The 21,487-nt window shown below is 34.2% G+C and overlaps 3 protein-coding genes and 1 non-coding gene across 5 annotated transcripts; 2 read left to right on the top strand and 2 right to left on the bottom strand.

The window, feature by feature from the left end:
- The first annotated feature begins 2,915 nt into the window (after positions 1–2,915).
- LOC112521923 (PIN2/TERF1-interacting telomerase inhibitor 1) lies at positions 2,916–8,894 on the top strand. Of its 2 annotated transcripts, none has more exons than XM_025130930.1 (11): positions 2,916–3,084; positions 3,190–3,274; positions 4,460–4,536; positions 4,636–4,663; positions 4,757–4,841; positions 4,932–4,998; positions 6,273–6,381; positions 7,071–7,252; positions 7,973–8,209; positions 8,294–8,407; positions 8,662–8,894. In XM_025130930.1, the coding sequence occupies exons 1-11, from the start codon at positions 2,956–2,958 to the stop codon at positions 8,719–8,721; spliced, it is 1,173 nt and encodes a 390-aa protein (XP_024986698.1). In that variant the 5' UTR covers positions 2,916–2,955; the 3' UTR covers positions 8,722–8,894. The 2 variants fall into 2 exon arrangements, with proteins under 2 accessions (XP_024986698.1, XP_024986697.1); XM_025130929.1 differs by having other exon boundaries at positions 2,934–3,084; positions 4,754–4,841.
- Positions 8,895–10,320: 1,426 nt separating this feature from the next.
- Positions 10,321–13,383, bottom strand: LOC112520613 (meiotic recombination protein SPO11-2). The gene is made up of 11 exons (XM_025129006.1): positions 13,306–13,383; positions 13,155–13,238; positions 12,789–12,918; positions 12,549–12,686; positions 12,343–12,431; positions 11,650–11,778; positions 11,481–11,575; positions 11,343–11,405; positions 11,165–11,241; positions 10,562–10,689; positions 10,321–10,455 (listed from the first exon to the last, which is right to left on the bottom strand). The coding sequence occupies exons 1-11, from the start codon at positions 13,381–13,383 to the stop codon at positions 10,321–10,323; spliced, it is 1,146 nt and encodes a 381-aa protein (XP_024984774.1).
- Positions 13,384–17,465: 4,082 nt separating this feature from the next.
- TRNAA-AGC lies at positions 17,466–17,538 on the top strand. The gene has a single exon. It is a non-coding gene; the product is annotated as a tRNA-Ala (tRNA).
- Positions 17,539–19,004: 1,466 nt separating this feature from the next.
- LOC112522004 (protein LURP-one-related 17) lies at positions 19,005–20,138 on the bottom strand. Its single transcript, XM_025131049.1, has 2 exons — positions 19,801–20,138; positions 19,005–19,452 (listed from the first exon to the last, which is right to left on the bottom strand). Exons 1-2 carry the CDS (start codon positions 20,092–20,094, stop codon positions 19,090–19,092), a joined length of 657 nt encoding a protein of 218 aa, XP_024986817.1. The 5' UTR covers positions 20,095–20,138; the 3' UTR covers positions 19,005–19,089.
- Between the last annotated feature and the right edge of the window lie 1,349 nt (positions 20,139–21,487).

Raw genomic sequence — 21,487 nt, 5'->3', positions numbered from 1 at the left:
ATTTTTTTAATGATTGTGACTATATATCATTTGTGATAAGGGTGTTTTTGTTTTCTTGTAAAATAGAGGTGTTCTCGTTTGAACCTCTCTCTCTATATATATATATATATATAGTATGTGAACTGATAAATGAGGGGATAGATGGAAAACAAATAAGATAAAAAGTGCAAATAGTAAAATATAGAATAGGAAAAAAATAATCTGAAATGCATACATGTTGTATCATTTTCAAAACGCTTATCCGGGTAAGTGTTTACTAAGTCACTTTACTTTACCGGATGAATATGACAAGGACTAAGAATCTTACCCGGTAAGAACGAAGACTAGAATCAAGAGTCTTATCCGGTAAGTGAGGACGATGACTCTTACCGGAATAAATTGTTGCATACGATGTATTTTAGTGAATAAAATCTTACTCGGTAAGTAAGCGATAGTCTTGAATTTTAGCAATAAATGCTTACCGGATAAGTGTTTAAGTAAACGGCCCCTTAATTGGCTAACCAACAAATCAGTTGCAGATAAACTCAAGTAATAAGCTTAGAAAGTGGAAGTGCATGCAACAATTTATGAACGGGTTTAAAGCTACGATTGAGTTATAAATTTTATTTGAATTAATTAGATGGCCCTACTAGTTTTTATGTTCCTAACATGATGATTGCTAAATCTACTATATCACATAAAAATATTGTTGACAAAATTTGAGATTTGTTATTAACAATGGTAGAAACTGAAAAGTCTAACTACACATTTATAATTATAACTAAATACCTCGGTCTGTTATTGTCTTTAGTTTCAAAACATTAAGAAACTACCGACCAACTTCATCAAACAAAAAAGCCCCTTGAGAGGTGTAACACCCGCCATATCGGATCTTCCATTTCTTGTTATTTAGATCGTCGTTTGGCATTTAAAAGGTTAAATCATTAAGGTTTTATACAATTATCATATAGGGATGTTTGTGGATCGAATCGAGAGAGAAAAACAGGAAAAATTGCGAAAAAGAGACCAAACGACTTGGGTCGCGGCGCAAGTCGCGGGTGTCTCTGTGTGTGTATGATTGGCTGGTGTGTGTGGCTTGCCCCGCAGCTTGAGGTTGTATACAGGGATCCATGGCTCGAGGTGAAACTCAAAAATGTTGATAAGTGACTTAATTTTGTTTTCTCACCACATTAAATGGAAATGGATCTTTTCGTCACTGAAAGGTGTAATTTTTGGGTGCTTTGCCACCCATGATTTCTGTGTTTTTGCATATAGAGCGTTATCCATACCTTTGATTTTTTATGTGCAAGTCTTATGCATATTTTGGGTATTGTTGTTATTCTAAAACGGGTGTTTGATTTGGAAATAACGAGTTTTGGAAGGATGTTCCTTTTATGTTTTGGGATTTAAATAAATGAGTCGTTATTTAAAGAAAATCATTCAATTTAACTGTTTTATGATCATATATAAACTGTTTTAATTTATTAGGTATTAAGCCTAACACTTGTTCTTATCGACATGTATATCAGATCTTAGTGGAATTTGGGTAGTGTTTGGAGCTTGAGGAAGTTCCGATAGGATGGCTTTAGAGACGACATCCTGTCTTTGAAGATAACAAACTTGATGGTTTTAGTAATCCCCGACCTATTCTAATTATGTCAAAAGATTAGATCGTCCGTTTAGAATTCTGATGCATATCTTGTCTTCCTTACATTGTAAACTTAGAATATCATGCTATCAAATGTGCTTTAAATTTGAAGGATTTAAGAAGTTTTGAATTATCTGTTATTTTATAAATTTAGAGGTGTAACAAAAGGAGCTTGAATATCGACCCAAAATGGTCAAGAAGGAATAGGGTGGGTCGTATTTTGATCGAAGCAAGGGCGGATCTCAAGATCCGCATACTTCTGCCTCGGAGTAGAGCATGGCAAAACAGAGCACCCGTATGGACCAACGCGGTTTAATTGTTGGACTTGGGCTTCTTTCTTATTGGGCCATAAATTTTTGTCTCTTAGGGTTGAATTATTTTGGGCCGAACAAAACAGGCCCCCATCGGACTTCTTTATTTTGATTTTTGGGTTCTGAAATTGTTTCAAAAGATTCAATTTCAAGCCAACCCAATATATTTAAATGCTTTCATTGTTGTTATCTTAAACGACATGTTTTATTATAAGCTATAAAATTACTAGTGAAATAATTATTAAACCAGTACGAAAAATATTACGGATTAAATTATAAAAATTATAATTTATCATGAATAGTAATTTATTTTATAATTATAACTTTATTTATTTAATAAGTTGTATTAGATATAATAACTAAATGGTATTTTTTTATTAACCTGAATATCCAACACGCTATGCGAGCCGACTAATTTCAGGACGACCACCTGTTTTGCAGATAGCATGGAGTCACCGCATTTGAACCTTCATGACCACAAGGGGATTTTTATTTCTCCTTGGATTTGAACTTGTGACCTCTTGGTACTTTTGATCTTTGGAGTCAAGCTCAAACCAATCAGACACCACCCTTATTACATCACTTGGAAAATGAACTATTGAGACAGACGTGGACTTGTATAATTCAGGATTTGAACTAATAAACAATCGCTCGGACAAATATATTGAGTATCAACTATTAAAACTGATCAACTTACAGGACTTTTGGTTGATTATTTTGTCATGAAGAATTAGTTAAAAAAGGTATGAAAAAAAACCTAAAACTCGGAAGATATCATCCGAAATTTGAAATTTTCGGATCTAAGACGTTTAATGTTAAGTTGTTTTCATGTATTTACATTGGATAATTGGGGGTTTTCGAATCGGTTTATGTGTACGGATTAATGTGAAAACAAAATAATTGGTATAATAAGTTGGTGAGGCAAAACGACATCGTATTAAAAGCATTCCACTTTATTTAGATTTTAGACGGGGAAAAGCTACCACTAAAACCCTTTCTCCTTCCTCGTTCTTTTCCATGGAGCAGCCTGGAGAGCGAAGGAGACAACTACTTGTCGGCGGAGCAGCCATGGCAGCTCCGGAAGCTCCTCTATGTTACGTCGGTGTGGCTAAGAAATCCGCCGCTTTCCGCCTCATGAAACAAATGGTTAGTTTACTTGATTTGTATCACAATCGATTTCGAAAACATTGATTTTGTTGTACTTAATTACACCAACACGTTCAATTGATGGATTGTAGTTGAATTTTGTAGGGATGGGAAGAAGGTGAAGGCCTTGGGAAGGAGAAACAAGGGATCAAAGGTCATGTTAGGGTTAAGAACAAACAAGACACTGTTGGTAAATTAATTTACTCTTCTTTTTTTCTTCTTATTATTAAAAATTCGTTATAATTTTAGGTTAAAGAAATTGTTCATCAATTACGTCATCCAAATTAACAAATCAATGCCAAAATAAAGGAGGTTAGTTATTGAAAGGAGGGCAAAGTTGTGGATTGAAGTGTTTAATTGTCAACTACTGAACACTTGGATTTGTTAAATTCAACCTTAATTGGATGAAAATCATGTAATTAGTAAGATAGTTTTTGTATTTGATTGATAAAAGGTATGCAAGTGATTGAGGTTTTGCTGGATGGTTCTTGTGAAATGCAAAAAAGAAGAACATTGTAGGATGTTATAGATTTCAGACGAGTTAGGGGAATTTAAATGCTACAAAAACCTTACCACCGGACACTTCCTGTCTGAAATCACTCATTTTTATAAACAAATTGTGAAATGGTTTATTTGCAATGGGAAGCTGGTTATAATGATTTGAAAAGTCATTTATCTTTTGTTAAATGCCGGAAACGACATCCATGTTAAACTTTTGCCACCGAACCGCCAACCCTGTAATTTATTGACCATACATGATACACCGGTAACGGGTGGGGGAACCAAAACCGTGATCTCTGGATTTTGCGATTGCTGCTTTTTCCTTTTTTTTAGGGAAAATATATGTATATAACTGTGTTTTCACTTGCATCTCTCAATAAAGAATTTAGTAATCACACAGTTAGATTCTCACAATCATATAACTTGTGTCATTTCCATTCAATTGTCATTCAAATTAAAAAAAAATGAAGTTGAGATCGAGGGATTTTAATTATTCAATAAATTAAAAGAAGGTTCTACTAGTGAGCTAAAGCACCTACTTCAAGCTGTGAAGCCTCATTTCAATTGGACAAAAGATGATGTAATGAATATGATAAGGTTATAAGAATTTAAGTATGTGGTTGATGAACTTTTTGACAACACTGATTGCTTTTGTTTTTGAATGGAGATGGAGGGACTGCAAGATTTTCATTTGGTATTTTTACATTTTTATGATCCTCTTTGAGATGAGGACAAAAATTATCATTTATGGGAAATTGAGATGATTTCTTAAGACAATGATTATGAACTAGACAGTAGATCTATGAGCACGAAACTAGGCATGCCATCTAGTTTAATTTGAAATACTATTTTTTTACTTGTAACTAAAATGCAGGTATTGGATTGGAGAAACCAAACCCATGGGCATTTGATACAACACAGTTTGATGGGATTCTCAAAAAATTGAAAGTGGTAAGTTCTTCACCTCTGTTTTCAGACAATCGGAGATTATTCTTCATGATTGCTTTAGTTTTTAATTATTAACTAAATTTTTGCAATGATATTTGACAGCAAGCAACCCAAACAAAAATTGACCAAGGTATGCTTAAGGAATTCTGATTAGTAGTGTATAAAAATGTTGTAATCGTATTAGATTCCTGATTGCAGTTTTTCTGCTTGTGGTATCTAGCAGTTGACGAAAAGGATGATGACCTGGAGTTGGATTCAGCAAAAGAAGATAGTAAAACAACTATCAAGGCTACCCGGCCGCAAGGAAGGTCTACATTGTTACATGAATTGTATACACTTTTCAATTTCCAATAACTGTTAGTTACTGATTTTAATGGTATATATTCGTGTGTTGCTAGATACAAGAGAAGAGAGAAAGGGAAGCATGTCCATGCATACTCTGCTCAGGATCTTGAAGGAATCCTTGTATGTTTTCTGCCTTTTGCACAAACATTTTTAATAACCATAACTTCTATTATTTATGATTGTGCTGCTTTAATCTTCATAGACGGGAAGTGTCGTTATGATTATACTTGTTCAATCTTCATAGATGGGAAGTCTCATTATGAGTATGCTTCTTCGATCTTCATAGATGGGAAGTCTCATTNATCTTCATAGATGGGAAGTCTCATTATGAGTATGCTTCTTCGATCTTCATAGATGGGAAGTCTCATTTTGAGTATGCTTCTTCGATCTTCATAGATGTGAATTGTTTGGAACTGGGTCTGTTGACGCTATAGTTTGTCGTGGTTGATTTGTTAGACATTATGTTGGAGTTAACTAGTATAACTTGGCATTTGTTATGGCTTGATATTGGGCCACAAAGAGAATTGATATATGACCTGTACAAATCTGCCATCAGCGTGTAAAGATGCACGATTTTTGGTAGTACAGGATGCTGATGAATTCTCATGGCTGGATAGATATATTGTTTATTTGTAATCAATCTTTAACAAAGAATTGCTGAATATCAAAAACTTATTACTCAAAATCCCATTTTCTAGTGAGCTGAAGTAGGCATTTTTGGGGTAGAGGAAATGATGGGTTGGTGTGGTAGAGGTTATGACCGTAGGTGGCTAAGACTGGGAACGTGATTTATGTTACCCATAACATCTGTTGAGGACAGCCTGGGGAAGTTAGGTTAAGTAAATACACTGTTTCTAATTTTTTATCTTGATCATCATTTGTGTTCGGATATGATGTTAAGTGGCCATACTTCGTTCAGATCAATTGAATGAGGTTATTTTAGCGGGATGTTTCTAGTGGAACAATTCATATTAGCACTAATTGATAAAAACAAGACATCTAATGTGTGCAATCTTCAGTACTTGTGGTGTCTGAGTTTCTGGTGGTGGTTTGACAAAGTTTGATATAAGCATCAATTTATATTTTGACTAGATTGTTTTGTGGGGAGACAAGGTGTAATATTGATGTGAGTACATCTTAGTTTTCTATGCTTAGATTAATTTTTAATGTAAATTGTATGTAGAATATGCCAGAGTGCCACCAAGTGTTTCGTGGTAAATGTATGCACACATCTCTCAGATTTTATTCTTTTACCTCTGAACCGCCCATCAGATCTTATATATGGGATGGGAGGGGACCCAAATGAGTGTGTTTTCTTAGGAGTTGTTCAGTTTGACAGTGCTGGTTGATTCCAGTTCCAAATATTGATATGCCGGTTACATAATTTTATGCAGGTAAAAAAGGTTGAGGATAGTCCAGATCCTGGGCCTGAGCCTTTCTGTTATCAGGATGGAGATTTGGATTTGGTTGAACCATCTGAAAGCGACACTGTTAATGTGAAAGGTAAACTGTGTGGATTTCATGTCGAGTGTGAGCACCATATAGAATTCCCATTATGATTTGAAGGAATTCAGGACATTATTTTTAATATCTTATCTATTACAAGGTGCTAAGGTAGTCTCCATTTTGTGGGAAAGGCTAGAAGGGGATGGGGGTAACAATCAACCAATAAATCCTATCAACTTTCTTAGTCATTCATGAATCTATAAACATTTAAGATCATCTTTGTGGTTTATTGCTTGTCATTATCTTTATGTGATGACTATTTATTGTATATATTACTATTGTTTTTTGAAAATAATTACATTTGATTGGATACATCACTTGATGATGGTGTTTAACTATTAGCCAACTATTTGAACTACTCTTTAGTAATGAGGAGTCTTTTAGGTCAAATTCTATGCTATTGGTAGTTACTAATGGAAAAAGAGATAATTTTAGATGGAAATTTTTGCCTACAGAGGTCTGTATTTTGTTATTGAGGCATCCCAAAGGGAAGATGTTGCATTATTTGAAGGGAAACATCTGAGATATGTGTTCATGGCAACACATTACTTGACCTCTTATTATGTTTTCATGTACACTTCAGTATACCTTGACTTCATAATGAATGTCTCACTATTGCCTTTATTTAGCTGTAGTTTTAGCATGTCTATGTGGCAATAATTATATAGCTGAACAATGTTTAACAGCTAAAGATAGAGAAGAGGTTTCCCCAGAGTGGTGGGGTAATAAATTCGGATTTGTGTCCGGAGGTTTTCTTGGTGCTCAATCCAGGAGAAGGAAGTCTAGCACAACTGAAGATGCTCAAATATGTACCAAGAGGACAGTATTTCATGAGGAGGATCAAGAGAATCTTTATAACCTTGTACAAGTATGTATCCCATCCCTTACTTTTTTCTTCAGTTCATGTTAATTTTTAATCACAACATAATAACTCCATCTGTCGACAGAGAAAAAGATGTATAATTTACTTCTTAGATCAAATCTGTTGCTTCAAAATTTTAGCATATAACCCCAACATGCCTTCTATTTGTAGTGCCAGTTATAAAGTCAAAATCTAGTTACCAATAGGTCTCAAAAATTTGCTTTTCTCAATTTCTTCTTATATTAATATGATGGGTCTCATAAAAATGTGTTCTTGTATCATGAAAATGGAACCCGCAAGTGTATTGAAATGGCCAGAACAAATGGACCCTAAAGAATCTGCATTAAATTCTGAATACGAAAGTTTATCTGCTCAACCCCAAAGCAAAATGTCGTCCTTTTCTTAGGACAGATGGAACATGCTTGATTGCTTATATTGGCAAAGAAAGATGGTTTGCTTAGTCATGTAGTTGGTAAAGAATAAGAATCTTCTGTCTCTAAATCCCAATCCCTCCTTGTCCGCCAATCACGTGAAAACACATCATCACTTTATCGAGGAGTAAGACTAAAAAATGCATGAAATAAATTCATATTCATTAAAATAATGATAATGTCTTACACGTGATTGGTAGGGTAGGAAGGGAACTGGCGTTTTTTATTTGTTGGTAAAAGGGGTAGCAGTTTGTTGGTTGAAAGCATATCATTTGCTTACCGAGTCCTTTTGCAGGATAAAGCAACTTCTGGAAAACAGGGACTAGGCATCAAGGACCAACCAAGGAAAGTAGCAGGTGTTCGTTTCCAAGGAAAAAGAACATCTTTTAGCGAGAACGAGGAGGAGGGATCCGAGTCTGAAGAAGATTGTCATCCTTCAGCAAAACGGAAATTTGATGACATGTCAGAATCACAAAAGACCATTGAATCAAAACCGAAGCTAAAGAAGTTGTGCAAAAAGCTTCTTTCTCAAGTATGTGACGTTAATAAACAGAACTAGTTTTGTGAGGTTTGCTCAATGTTCTCTTTTGTGCTGATGATCCAATTATTGTGACAGGTACCTGAGAAATCATTGAAACTTAAACAACTAAAAGCTCTTGTTGATGAACATTCTTCCATTTTTTCCGACTTTTCTTCAAAAAAGGATGCTCTTGGATTCTTGAGAAAGAAGGTAATGCTGAATGCATTTTTTATGCATACAATATTTATATATGCAAATACACATGCATTCTTTTCACCAAGGTGAGGTTTGAACTTTGATTCATCCGCGCTCTACTGGTAACTTGAAGTACCGCCTTGGGCGATGACTATTTGGTGAATGCTTTTCAATGGAGCTAGTCCTTCCATCCGGAAGGTCAATGAGGGTTTCTTGTTTTGGTAGGATGGAATTAGTGGTTTATTAATATTGTTGTTTTTTTACTGCAGCTTGAAGGCAGTGAAACATTTACCATAGAAGGGAAAAGAGTCCGTCTTTCATCAAAATGAGGAAAAAGATTTTGCTCTGTGGACATTTGTTACTAATTATTTTTTATGGGGTGAATTTTGTATCAATTTGGAAGTTTTGATGAGGGTTTTATGTACAAGTGATGTTGGTAACAATTGCTCACGCTACTGAATTCGTGCCATCTAATAGTTTATGGTAATACGTTGGCTTTTGTAGGAGTATGCATCGAGAAATACATAAGGATCAACCGGTCTGAGATTAGGCCCGGTACTGGTTGGGACCATTGAGGTTTGGTTAGCATTAGAAGTATGGTATTATATCAGAGACCCAAGCCTTGTTAAAGATTTGGAATAGGGTAGGCCTGGTGGGGAAAGTTGGTTAAAATCGACTGCATGAGTAATGGTACTTGTTCCCTATTAAACTACATGTCATGCAATGCATCTATTGAAACAATCTTAGGGCTGTTTGATTAGCTTCTTTTCTAAGCCGTACACATAACAAAGTGTGTTTGTTTTTGACTTGTTCATTAAGCCCTGTAGCTTAATCGCTCAGCTACCCTGGACTTGCTGAATCCATTTAGCCACCTACCTCGTACTTCATCCCTATTTCCCTCCCTTGTCTCTTGCTTCTCGATCTACCCCATTGCAGCGCCCACATATTGGGAAAGGGTGCTGCATGATCTGCTTTTCTGTTGCTGTTCTTGGGTTTTGTTTAGTGCGGTTCCATTCTTTCGATTTTATGATTGAGAATTTGAAAATGAGTGAGTGAAATCTTGGATTTTAGGTTATCGGTTGATGGTAGACGTTGTCTGCTTTTACTGTTCGTTCAACAAATGGGTTTTTGCTGTCACAGACTGCTCATGCTATCTGTCGCCATTTACGATCTTGCTTATATTCATACTCCGTTTATGATCTATGGTGCTTTCACTACTTTGTTTATGTTCAACTTGTTTGAGTGAGTGTTTCTATTTTGTTGTGACAGCCCGGAGAAGCGTCCATATTCCAACCGCGAGGGGGGGATAGGGTAGGAGAATTAGGGGATGAAGACGAAAAGCCGCCCCATTACAAAAAAAACGTAAACTGAGATTGAGAATTTATCAAAAGAGTAAATGTGCCAAATTTTTATACAATTTCTCAAGTACTCAATAAAGGTGAGTGTTCCTCGTAACTTGTAAAAATGTTTTTTTTTATTAGAGGGGCCTGGTTAGGATAGTCAAGTTAATCTTGAACTGTGAACTTATGACTCATAAGTTCGCAGTATAAGTTGGCAATTCAAGACTAACTTGACTGTCCTAACAAGGCCCCTCTAACAAAGAGTAAATGATTATAAAAAAACAATGGTACCTCTTATATAATCAAATATATCTAAGAAGGAGCGGTCTTAGATCTCAACCTTTTATCACCCAAAAAAACAGTCTTATGATTCAAACGTCTTATATGATCAAACATAAATGGTAAATAAGAGTTCTTTTACAAAACAACAAACGGCTTGATTGCAACCAACCATAGCTATGCAATGCCATGGACTACTTATCTGTACAACTACAATATGCTAGTCGACAGAACTCGATGTAAGGCTTCTATCTTAATGTTAATTTGTGTATTTCACAATAAAACTAAAACACCAACTTTATTTAGTAACTAAATGTAATGAGCCTGTACAATTTTCTTTGCTAAATATTTCCCTAAGAAATCATATCCATGAAAGTAGAGAGCTTCGATTTCTGCTTTTCGACGGCTCTCAACCATTACCGCCAACTCTTCTTTATAGTTATCCTATCAAAAATCATTCTCTACTCAGATTCCATTTTTCTTTGTTTTCCCTCCTTTCTCATAGAAAGTTCATAATAAGGCAATCAGATGATGAGTTTTAGAAGAGTACCTGCAATATTTCTGAAGAAGTCAAGCTTTTGGCAATTTGCATATCTCTTGGCTTCAATTGAATGAGAGATTCTTCCGGTATAATCTCCAAATCATCTTTCCTTAATCCCAACCACTTGATGTTGCAAGCTGATTGAATAAAGATGTCATCTTTAACCTTAATGGACTATAAAATGCCAGGTAAATGCAGATCAAAATTCAAAGATGTAACTTTTACAAACTTAGCAGTTTGCCTATGTTGTTTTGCTGGAAATTTTTTATATCTTAAATTTTTTGTAGTACATATAGGCCTGCAGATGTTTCCAATCAAGGGTACCGGGTGATAAATTTTAGTGTCCAAAGGTCACAGATATTTCTATATTAACCTGTTTTCCGTGAGTATGTAGCCGGTCAACCATTTCAGTGAGTATAGGTCACTGGGTCAGATAACGGGTTTAAATTTTTGGGTACCAAAAAGCACTGGTGTTTTTGTATGTTGTACCCATACAAAGAAAAAGTCAACATTGTTTATAAGAAAATTTCTGGCATAACCGCATAATGTGATCCGAATAGTCTAAATCAGACTTGATATCCAACACAAAACAGGGAGTACAAGTATTATTACCATATCTGAATGCTTCTAGGCCCATCCCAATGCTTCCATACTTGAAGGTGCAAAGAATAGCCAATCCAGCTGGGTTCCTGAATTACATTACAAGTTTGCAGGTGGCATCTAAATAAGTGGGTATGATTTCAAACACTTAAATGCCAAAAAAAACCCAAGTAGAAATGCTTGTAATTACCAGTCAACCAACCCTAAAATTGGCATTTCAGGAAAAGCTTGACTCATACGGTGAAGAAAAAACCTATTTGAACAATCCAGAACTTGGGTTACAAGAAACTATGATTTCAATTCTTGAACTATCGGAAGTAAAATCTACCTTGTAGCAATATCAGGGTATCCTTTTGCAGTTATAAGAATGCATGGAATTTGATTGAACACTCGATCCTCAGCCAACCGCTGAAATATTGCATGCTAAACACAAATAGATTAAGTAATACTCCTACATTTGCAAAAGCCTTCAGAGAAGTTTCAAACAAACGTGATACCTTCTCAATCACAAAGATATAATGAGCATCTGTCTTCATGACCAGTTTCTCCAACAAGTCTAGGTCACCAGAAATAGCGTAGCCAGAAGATCCGCATGTAGTGCAGTCAACAGTCTCTTCGTTAGGCTCCTTGTAACACAATTTTGAAGCCGATGAACAGCCATAAGCAGAAACATTTGGGCATCAAGTATTATCTGATTTTACGGGATCAACCAGTGCTAGCCTATCTTCATATGTTGCAGTGATTGGGTACAGGGACTACTTATTAACTATTAAATTCGGATTCGCACAAAGAACGACCATCAGTTTGATTAAACCATCAAATTTTATGCCCACATCTCTAGTTTATGTCAAGTTATATATACTGATAGTCTAGGGGCACATTTATGCCATTCTCGTAATTATGGATAGGTATATATAGTTTCCTCTTTTTCCTCTTTGTAAAGTCACAGTTCCTTCATATTCATCAGTACGTAGAAATGTTTCTCCCCGTCATCATCTTTAATCTCATTCATCAATCCTAACCTAACTGTTTAAATGAAGTGTAAAGTAACAAGAACACTATTGCTACAAAGGTGTAGCATTATATGTACCATGTCTTAATTAAAACTGAGTTAGTAATGTGTAGTTATAAGACAATTTGATAGAGGAATACAGTAGATGGGAATACAAGTGAAGAACACACATCTTTACCTGCAACAGTAAGCGACCGGCTACAGCTCCTCTACTAGATGCCATGATTCCAAGACTAAAACGGCTGCATCGAAGCAATGCTACCACATCTTTGTTGCATATATGTGAAATTGTATGATCAGGAAAGCAAATCAACGACATTTTATGCAGAAATGATAACATCAAATAGCCAGATCAATGTGACATAGAAACAAGAAGGATTTGACCTTGGATTGTTTGATTGACCTGCAGTTGAGATGCAAAATAATCTGGTGATGCACAAAGCAACTTGTAAAACAATTCTCTCTGGGTTACTCTCTTTTCCAGAACTAGAATCTCGTAACACATCTCCATCACCTTCCACACTATTTTCCACAAAAATATTAAATAATGCGTTGAAATTAGCAACCACATGCCTTTTTATGTGTCTGTGTTGATGTAATAGTTGTTGGAGATTTAAAAAATACCTCTTATGAAGGATTTAGCAGTATTTTCCCTCGTCAAAGATTTTGTGCAGAACGCATGTGACAGAAAAATCCATGAAACATCGGTCAATAATCCCTGATTCACTCTGCTATTACTTGCCTTCCGCTTGATCTGTTTCAGCAGCAACATTCACAGCACATACCAAATACTGCTAGTGAGCAATTAAGACGAATTTTTCCATAAACTATATTCTACTTAAATGTATGGTAAATTCACTTGGCTTGTAGATTAGTTATAGCATTCATAATCGAAATCTCGATAGTGTGATGTAAGGTCATATTGATTGTCACAAAGTATCAAAACAAATCAGATCCAATAAAAAAATTCAAACGGTGAAGAAATCGAACCGTTGGGAGGTTTGAGATGGCTGGAGCTGGAGAGTTCAAAACCTTGAGGAAATTAAGAACCGCTACTTCGATTCTAGCTCGGACCTGATCATTTGATTCCTAACATTATTAAAACTTGTCAAAATTTACATGTATAATCATTGAGAAGTACCTGAAGAGGCGGAAGGATATCGGCGTAGGAGAGGTGTTGCTCGGTGAAGAAGCTGGTGGACCTGCGTGCGTCTCCCATGCTTGCCCTACTGCTTATGGTGTTGGCAGCGCGCCAACTCTGCTTCTATATCTTTAAAACAAATTATCTATTCTTAACCTTTTATCTCATTAACAACGTAGATAGAATGCAATAAAATGATTTAAGGCAAATTGCAAAAAGAAAGTAACAAAAACAAATAGAATGCAATAAAATGATTTTTAGGCAAATTGCATAAACAAGCAACGTATTTGTTTTAATTTTTTATTTTGGAAAAACATATTTCTAAAACAAATATAAGAGTCTACTATATAATTTTATAGTAAAAAAAAGAACGTGAATGATCTGTATAACCGGTAATAGGTGATGGATGAGTTGGGAATTTATTTATAACCTCAAGTTGTGGGCTAACGATAATTTTCAAGATGGTTTTAAGTTGATACCGAAGTTATTGGGCCATATAGTTGCTTTGGGCTTTAGGTGTTACATAACAAGTAGTCTAGGCTTCCCTTGTTTTACAGAGGTGGTTTCAAATTGCTCATCATATGCATTGAAATTGGATCTATAAGAGCCAATGAAGTTTTATTTTTATCTGGATGTGTAATCAAATATGTTGAGTAACAAAACAAAGTAGTCACGAATATATGTGTTAATATGTGGTTATTGCACAAAATCATATGACACAATATGCAACAGTCTCAAATAACATTATACATTCTTATTCATATGACACTAGAAAATTTGAATTTCCAGTCTCCACAAACTAAGTGAAAGGAAAAAAAAGAAATGCTAATATTTCGAAGAGCAAATGTCATACGTTTTTTGTAAAAGCTGGCTTGTCAAGCTTTAGTTAAGCTGCTCGTGGAAATATCATATTTGTTATGGAACTCTCTTGCTATAATTCTTGTTTTTATAGTTCAATATATTTGTAAAAAAGTTTGTTCACTTTGATCATATGTCCCTCCTATAACAGTTTGATTAAGTACATTGTATTAACAAACCGAGTAAATGTCCGTGGACTTCCCATTAGGAATGTGTAGTTCGAAACAAGATATTTGCAATTTAGCAAAGCATTTGGATGAGTTGTCTCTGAATGAACTCCTTAATGGTACTCACAAACATCCACAGTCCATCAAAGAGCAGGTAAAGAATACCGCAAATTTAAATGAAAATATTATGCATTCAGTTAGAGAGGCTTGCTTAATTCTTCAGCTTAAGAAGTCTACTCAACTTCAAAATTTGCCTCTTGTGGATTAATCTCTAAAAGAGCCCTTGAGGAGATAAGGGGGGTTCCAACATATATAGAGGGAAACTTGTCCAAATAAATCATTTTTTATATCATTAAGTCATTACCAAATAGTCATGTATAACTGACTGAATAAGCAGATTCCCATTATGCTCATAAAGCTGCTCACAAAGAGACCCTCAATCTCCTCTACATAATAAATTGCAAGTTTAGTTAGGGATATACCTACATTTTTCTTGTAACTGAAGTTATTTAATCTTTGAATGAATGCAAATGACAATTACTGTATATGTATTTAAGGTGGAGAATTATTGTTCTGATGTTTCTGATCATCCCAACGTAATTGAATTTCCATTGTTTGCACCAAAGGATGTTGTGGAACGCCTTGCTCTATCTCCTCCCAAGAATCTGGATCTTTTGCTTCTCGACAGCATGAATTGCACTTCAAGTTCAAAAAATAACCTCCATCCACGTTCGCGAAAGCCTGTACACGGCCGAGGCATTTTACCAACTTTTCCTTGGTCACATATTTCTGGAAGCCATTTTAAAACTAATCCTGATGTAGTCAAGTTAACTACAAATAAGAGTACATGCCACGATAGATGGGCGAAAATAGGGAACTCTGCCTTTTCCTTTGGGGACACATACCACTTCTTTTGTAGATTTGGAATTTCTGGTTTACGACCAGAGCCTTGTTCCATGTGCATGCCAACAGCCAGGGCCAAGTGAAACATCTACACTGCTGATTGTACTGATACAACTTTTGAACAGGTGGTACGACCTTCTGGAGTGGGATTGATAGCTTCTAGTACTTCAGGTAAACTTTTTTACACTTCTTTTCTTATTTACAAGGACAAAATTAATTGGGCAGTAATGATATGAGTTCCTACCACTTAAATGTATGAAAATGTGATCAATTGCTCCTGCACCCACACTAGGAAGTAGGCCAAAAAATGTCTTTCATGTGCCTTCAATGTTTTGCATCCTATATACACTAAAGTTGATAAGATTAGCAGTCAAAAATTCTATTCATCACTTTATTATTATGCATGTACTCTCTTCATCCCATAGAAATTGCAACATGGTAATTTTAGGGGAAATTCCGGCTGCTTTTTAAATATAAAAGCATACTTCAATAGTGACACGCTAATGGGATCTCAAACCAAATGGACGACAATGACAAATGGGTAAATTGCAATACGAAAACTTCCCATAACCGAAAAAGTTGCAAGTTTGAAGGGTATCCCAATATGAAAATATTGTTGCATGTTTGTATCAAGAAAAGATGACAAATCTCTTCTCTATCCCATGAAATATGCAATAATTTTCATTTTAGAAGGTCTTGAAAATTACAAGTTCTACTTTCTTGCTAAATTACGTATCTCTTATTCATGTTGTTGATTTTGTTTCACATGACCCTATATTTTGTCATTATATTACAAATATTTAGAGACTAGTCAAAAACACTCTTAGCATACCATTTGTCAAGCCAAGCATTTCATTTTTCTGTGTCGACCCGAATATTGCAATTTTCATTTTTCATGTCGTTTTTTTTTGCTATAATAGAGTAATATAGTAGTTGATCTTAAGAAAAATGGGCTGCCATGATTCTGTATAGGTTGTTTTCCAAATGGGGATTCTCCAGGGATATTAGCTGTTTCTGCTCATTATGTGAAATTGCAACTCATTTCCGAAAACAAGATGAAAATGTGACAAGAACGAGATGGCCGAAGAGGTTTTCCCAGAAGTGTATGAGAGCTACCAAGTTGAAATTTGATGAGCAACTTGAAAAAGCATTATTAGGGATTTGGAAGGAAGACATGAGTTGAAGAGGCCATCAATTCCAACCAGATTATCAAACAGACCTCCTAAGCTAAGAAAGCTCCTGCCAACGGAGTGTAGAACCCCGACCAACAAAAATAGGTATGAATTTGTTGTTGTTGAGGGACAGAGTAGTGATTTGTTACCGAAATTTCAATAATGAGGGTTTCGATCAAATTTGTTTTGAAGGTAGATCCGCCTACGACAGGAGGTACTTGACTTGTTTTCTTACTGGTTGGCTGACGACTCATCATTATATCACAGCAGGAATCTTAAGGTGTACATAGTGAAACCAAAAACTGAATTTGGTGTTAAATTTTTTATGGTAGAGAATATTTGCCCTTGAAGAAGAGGCAATTGAGAGAATGTTGATGTAATCCCTCATAACTCTTTTTTATTTGTTTTTCTTTTGGCTCTCATCTTTCAAGCCTGAATACAAAGGGGGAGAATGTTATGATTGAAAATCAGTGTTAAATTGTATTCAACTTGAAAGATTAATTTTGTCTATAATTGTATAAAAGTCATCGTGTTTGACTTTGACTATTAGAGTTTACTTTGACCCTATATAAATGGTTAGTTCCTTGTAACTTGAGTAGAAGAGCTTATTTGTAAAATCAGATTACGTAATAAGAGTTTGACCAAGATTAGAAGTTTGACCTTTTTTCTCAACTCTCTTCTCTTATTGTGTTTTTACAAGTTTATACAAATCTGCCATGGAATTCTTGAAGGTTTATGAAGATTGATTAAAGTGGAACAACATAATATATGTTATAAATATGTGACATTTAGGAGAAGAAGAAGAAGAGCCTTGGTTTATATCCAACACTATATTATATGTTTAGTTGTTGCAAACAAGTTGGTATATGAATAAAGCAAATAAAATTCAAATTATTGTCGTAGTTTATCATGATTGGACCAAGTTTTGTAATAATCTTATAAAAATCTAACCTTGTGGTGCTTAGTTCATTTCCATTCAGATAAGTTGTACTATTCTCGCGTAAAAGGATCGAACACAGATACCTGATAAATATGTAATGTACGTTGAAAGGGACATCGTGGGGATGTAGCTCAGATGGTAGAGCGCTCGCTTAGCATGCGAGAGGTACGGGGATCGATACCCTGCATCTCCATTAAGCAACATTTTTCTCTATAAAGGTTTCTTACTTTTTCAATATGGACCTTACCCTCAACCAAAATAGAAAATTGCATCAAAATTAAACTAACTTTCACCTGATTCTTATTTTTGGGAACCAACTTGCACCTGATTCTTATTTTGGAGAACCAATTTACAAAATAATTATAGAAAAATAACTAAAATTCATTTTTTTTCAAAAATTAATGCAATAAAATCTGATTTTCATTTCAAATCTTTTTTCTTTTTTTTAATTCAGATATCAAATTGAAGATTTTTTCAAAAAAAAAATCGAAATTACCACAATAAAAACTATTTTTTACTAATGCTATAAAAAATCAATTTAATAGAAAAAAATTAATTGATGCAATAAAAAATAAATATTAAATATCACTTTTAAGATTTTTATATCCAACCAATCCGTATCAATATTAAAGTTTAAATCAAATTTGGCAAATCAAACCAAAACTTTGATAGAGACCCTTAAATTATTTGTTACTTGTTCAACAGATCAACCTGACAATTAAATAAACAAAAAGTTTAATACAGACCCCTAAATGACGATTTTAAAAGTTGGTTCTTCGAAATAGAAATCAGTTGAAGTTGGTTTCATTTTGGTACAATTTTCCCCAACCAAAACGATTTATTTTCATCTCAAATCATTTTATACCTTCAAAATTCCAATAATAAAACGTTATATATACTTATGACTGTTTCTTACATGTATTTGTGAGATCAAAACAAAAACTTATTTTATGTTATATGTATTTGAATCTAGAACCTCCTAGTATGCTTGATCTTTGAAGTTCAAACTCAAATCAATTAAACACATCTCTAATGGTTTGATTTTTCATATCCAAATGAGAGTTATTAATGTTAAATAAATATAATTAAATAGAAAAAGGTAAAATATGCATGAAACTTGTCAAAGAAGAATGTAATTGATTTACCTATTTTTATTTACGACATATCACCTTTATACAAATTGGTCATATTAATATACGCAAATCGATTTACTCCTATTATTACATCTTTTCTTTTTTATTTATGTTTGTTAACAGAAATGAATTTTAATATTTGATTAATAGTCAAAAATTTGATTTTGTATACTCATGAAAGTTAAATATTAGATTAATAATCACAAATTTAGTTTTGTATTCTTCACAATATATGTTACATATTTGACTAATAATCAAACAATCAATCTGTTAAATATTTGATTAATAAATTAAACAATGGATTTTGCATTCTTTCATGATAGGAAACCAATAACTGGATTTCGAAGAATTGAAAAGGGCCAAGAACCACACCAAACACCAATATTTATAATCTAGTTTGCCTTACTGGTTTCAACATCTTAATACAGTTTTGTACGATGGTAGACATTTGCTTAACAATCCAACAATAAATTTGGTGTTGTAATTTTCAAGAAATGGAAAGAATACGACATATGTGATGAATATATACAACCATGAGCCGCAACAATTCTGAACTACTCTGGATTTTGTTAAAATCTCATATGTAATACAGTATTGTGCTGTTACGAGGTTTAAAGAAACATTTGGTCTAATAACAAAACAATAGCCATTGCAAAACCAGAATCAAACCCTTGATTTACAATCAATACAAAAACCTCTTGCCCGAAAGACACTCCTTCCATGGCCGTTTCTTTCCTACGAATCTCGGCCACTACATTTCTCGACTCATCAAGAACCTTACATGATCGATTCATGTATGACCCTTCAATCACATACCCGTTACTCTCGTCATATGGATCTCGATAAACTCGAGCTAATCTCTTTACCTTGGGACGTAGGATATCAAGATGTTTTCTTGCACAACATATTGGTTTTTGTTTATTTGATGATATTTCACCTTTGAACACGAGCCAATCATCAACCATCTTGAGTTTCTGAAGAGATACACGTCATGGGTATAAGAAATATGCCAAATTAAAAACAAGTATAATATATGGTGTAGTTTATGAGCAAAAATTAAAAAAAAAAAAATTGTATGATGTTTTATACACATAATAATATGGGTTTTATCTGCCCCAGTTGATTTTAGCATCTTATTTTATGGATCTTGGAAATTTGTGCTAGTTGAAAGATATTATCTCACTCAGCTCTCAAGTAAAAATGTAAAATATTTTTAAATAAATTGAAAAAAATAATATCAAGTAAATTTAAAAAATTACAAATATAAGGATTTGATGTATTATTAATAAATAGGGTGATTAATATTAAAAATAAAAGGTTACCTTGCTTCTAGCAACAGTGAGGATGGGTATGCCGGAAGCATCCATGAGAACCAATTCTTGTCGCCGGCGGCCACCATAATTATCAACCCTATATACCAAGTTACCATCGGAGTTTATAACCGTGAAGCCACTACACCCCACAAACAATGACTTCCTCCACACCGTTAAACTCCTCGGCCCACCACCACCACCACCATCATCATCGCCGCAGTGGGTGGCACCATCGCCACCATTAGATGGTTGACATCTTTCTTCATGCACGGTCCCCGACAAAGATTTCAAGAATCGTAGCATATTTCTCGCTCTAGATCTTTCTCTCTTTCTCTCTCTAGAGGTTGTGAAGATATGAAGAGAAGGATTCAAAGAAATGGAGGAGATATTTATGATGATTGATGGGGTGAGAATGTTTGAGGGACTTTCTTGTAATTTTGCTTACTCCGTGGGGTTGCTGAAACACTATCCTCACATATCACATGGTCTACCCATTTGACGAAATTTTCTTACAATCATATACATTCACGCGTGTACATATATCAGCAAAGCATATGATAGGTGTGCTAATATATAGTGTACTCACACACAAAATAAAGACACACACATATATATATATATATATATATATAATATCAATGAAGCATATGCATATGATATATGTGCTAATAATGTACTATACTCACATAAAACAACACACACACACATATATATATATATATATATATATATACACACACACACACACTGACACACGCGTTAGTATTAGGTTCGAAAAATATCATGAGAAGATAAAAAAAATTCATATGTAAACTCATATGAATAATACATCCTTTTGGTTCTCTTGTTCTTTTTTTAAGCTTTTCTTTAAATCTTTTCCATATATATATATATATATATATAGAGAGAGAGAGAGAGAGAGAGAGAGAGAGAGAGAGATCAAATACAAACCTCATTTGTATAACCCGTACAAAACTTATTTAACCAATCATAATTTTTCTTTTTCTTCATTTTTTATGAGAGATTAATAGTCATTTTTATTGTAAATAGCGTTAATTATGGACATTGTCATCTTTATTATATTAGTTTTAGAAAACAAATTCCATCAAAATGAGATATACATGAAACAATTTCATTTTTACATAGAAACAAAAATATATAAAATAATTTCATCAGATAAAACAATTTAATAAAACAACTTCATTAAATTAAACATTGAAATCGATGGATGATGATGGGTTTGTATGGTTTGTACAAATGGTTTGATTTACAAAGTAAACCACCACTATATATATGGATATTATTGAATGAGAGCTCCAATATTGCGACAATGTATTGTAACAAAAGTTCAGTTACAAACTTGATTTCCATTGTGAACCGGAACCGGGGAACAAAACGTGACACATGTGTATCCCCATTTATCATAAATAATGAACGTGAATTTTTACAACATTTATGATTTATTAATATCTCGTGAATGCCTGGGATACATACCCGCACTCTCGTTTCTCCCTTGATTCAAAACGAAAGTTAGGGAGTTGGCTTGAATTATTCACTTGAAGGTTGATGAACTTCTTTTCACTTTCAACAGTTCATGGAAAATGGGAAGACGAGGTCATGGGCAAGCACATCCTTCAGTTAATGCTTCGTACCTACCTTTAAGAAGGTTAAATATCGTGAGAATGTAAAAAAAATG

The sequence above is a fragment of the Cynara cardunculus genome, assembly GCF_001531365.2.
Source record: "Cynara cardunculus var. scolymus isolate 2C chromosome LG 11, CcrdV1, whole genome shotgun sequence".
NCBI classification, from domain to species: Eukaryota; Viridiplantae; Streptophyta; class Magnoliopsida; order Asterales; family Asteraceae; genus Cynara; species Cynara cardunculus.
The sequence above is the reverse complement of the archived record's forward strand: the minus strand, read 5'-3'. Positions and strand labels throughout refer to the sequence as shown.

What these genes read in the sequence shown, in the direction of transcription:
- LOC112521923 (XM_025130929.1), top strand. Translation starts at nt 2,956, where the DNA reads ATGGAGCAGCCTGGAGAGCGAAGGAGACAACTACTTGTCGGCGGAGCA. An exon ending in GCTACCCGGCCGCAAGGAAG is followed by an intron (nt 4,842 to 4,931) that starts GTCTACATTGTT and finishes GTGTGTTGCTAG; the next exon opens with ATACAAGAGAAGAGAGAAAG. An exon ending in TTGGATTCTTGAGAAAGAAG is followed by an intron (nt 8,408 to 8,661) that starts GTAATGCTGAAT and finishes TTTTTACTGCAG; the next exon opens with CTTGAAGGCAGTGAAACATT.
- LOC112520613 (XM_025129006.1), bottom strand. Translation starts at nt 13,383, where the DNA reads ATGGGAGACGCACGCAGGTCCACCAGCTTCTTCACCGAGCAACACCTC. An exon ending in GGTCAATCAAACAATCCAAG is followed by an intron (nt 12,432 to 12,548) that starts GTCAAATCCTTC and finishes TATGCAACAAAG; the next exon opens with ATGTGGTAGCATTGCTTCGA. An exon ending in CCTAGAAGCATTCAGATATG is followed by an intron (nt 10,690 to 11,164) that starts GTAATAATACTT and finishes TTATTCAATCAG; the next exon opens with CTTGCAACATCAAGTGGTTG.
- LOC112522004 (XM_025131049.1), bottom strand. Translation starts at nt 20,094, where the DNA reads ATGCTACGATTCTTGAAATCTTTGTCGGGGACCGTGCATGAAGAAAGA. An exon ending in TCACTGTTGCTAGAAGCAAG is followed by an intron (nt 19,453 to 19,800) that starts GTAACCTTTTAT and finishes GTATCTCTTCAG; the next exon opens with AAACTCAAGATGGTTGATGA.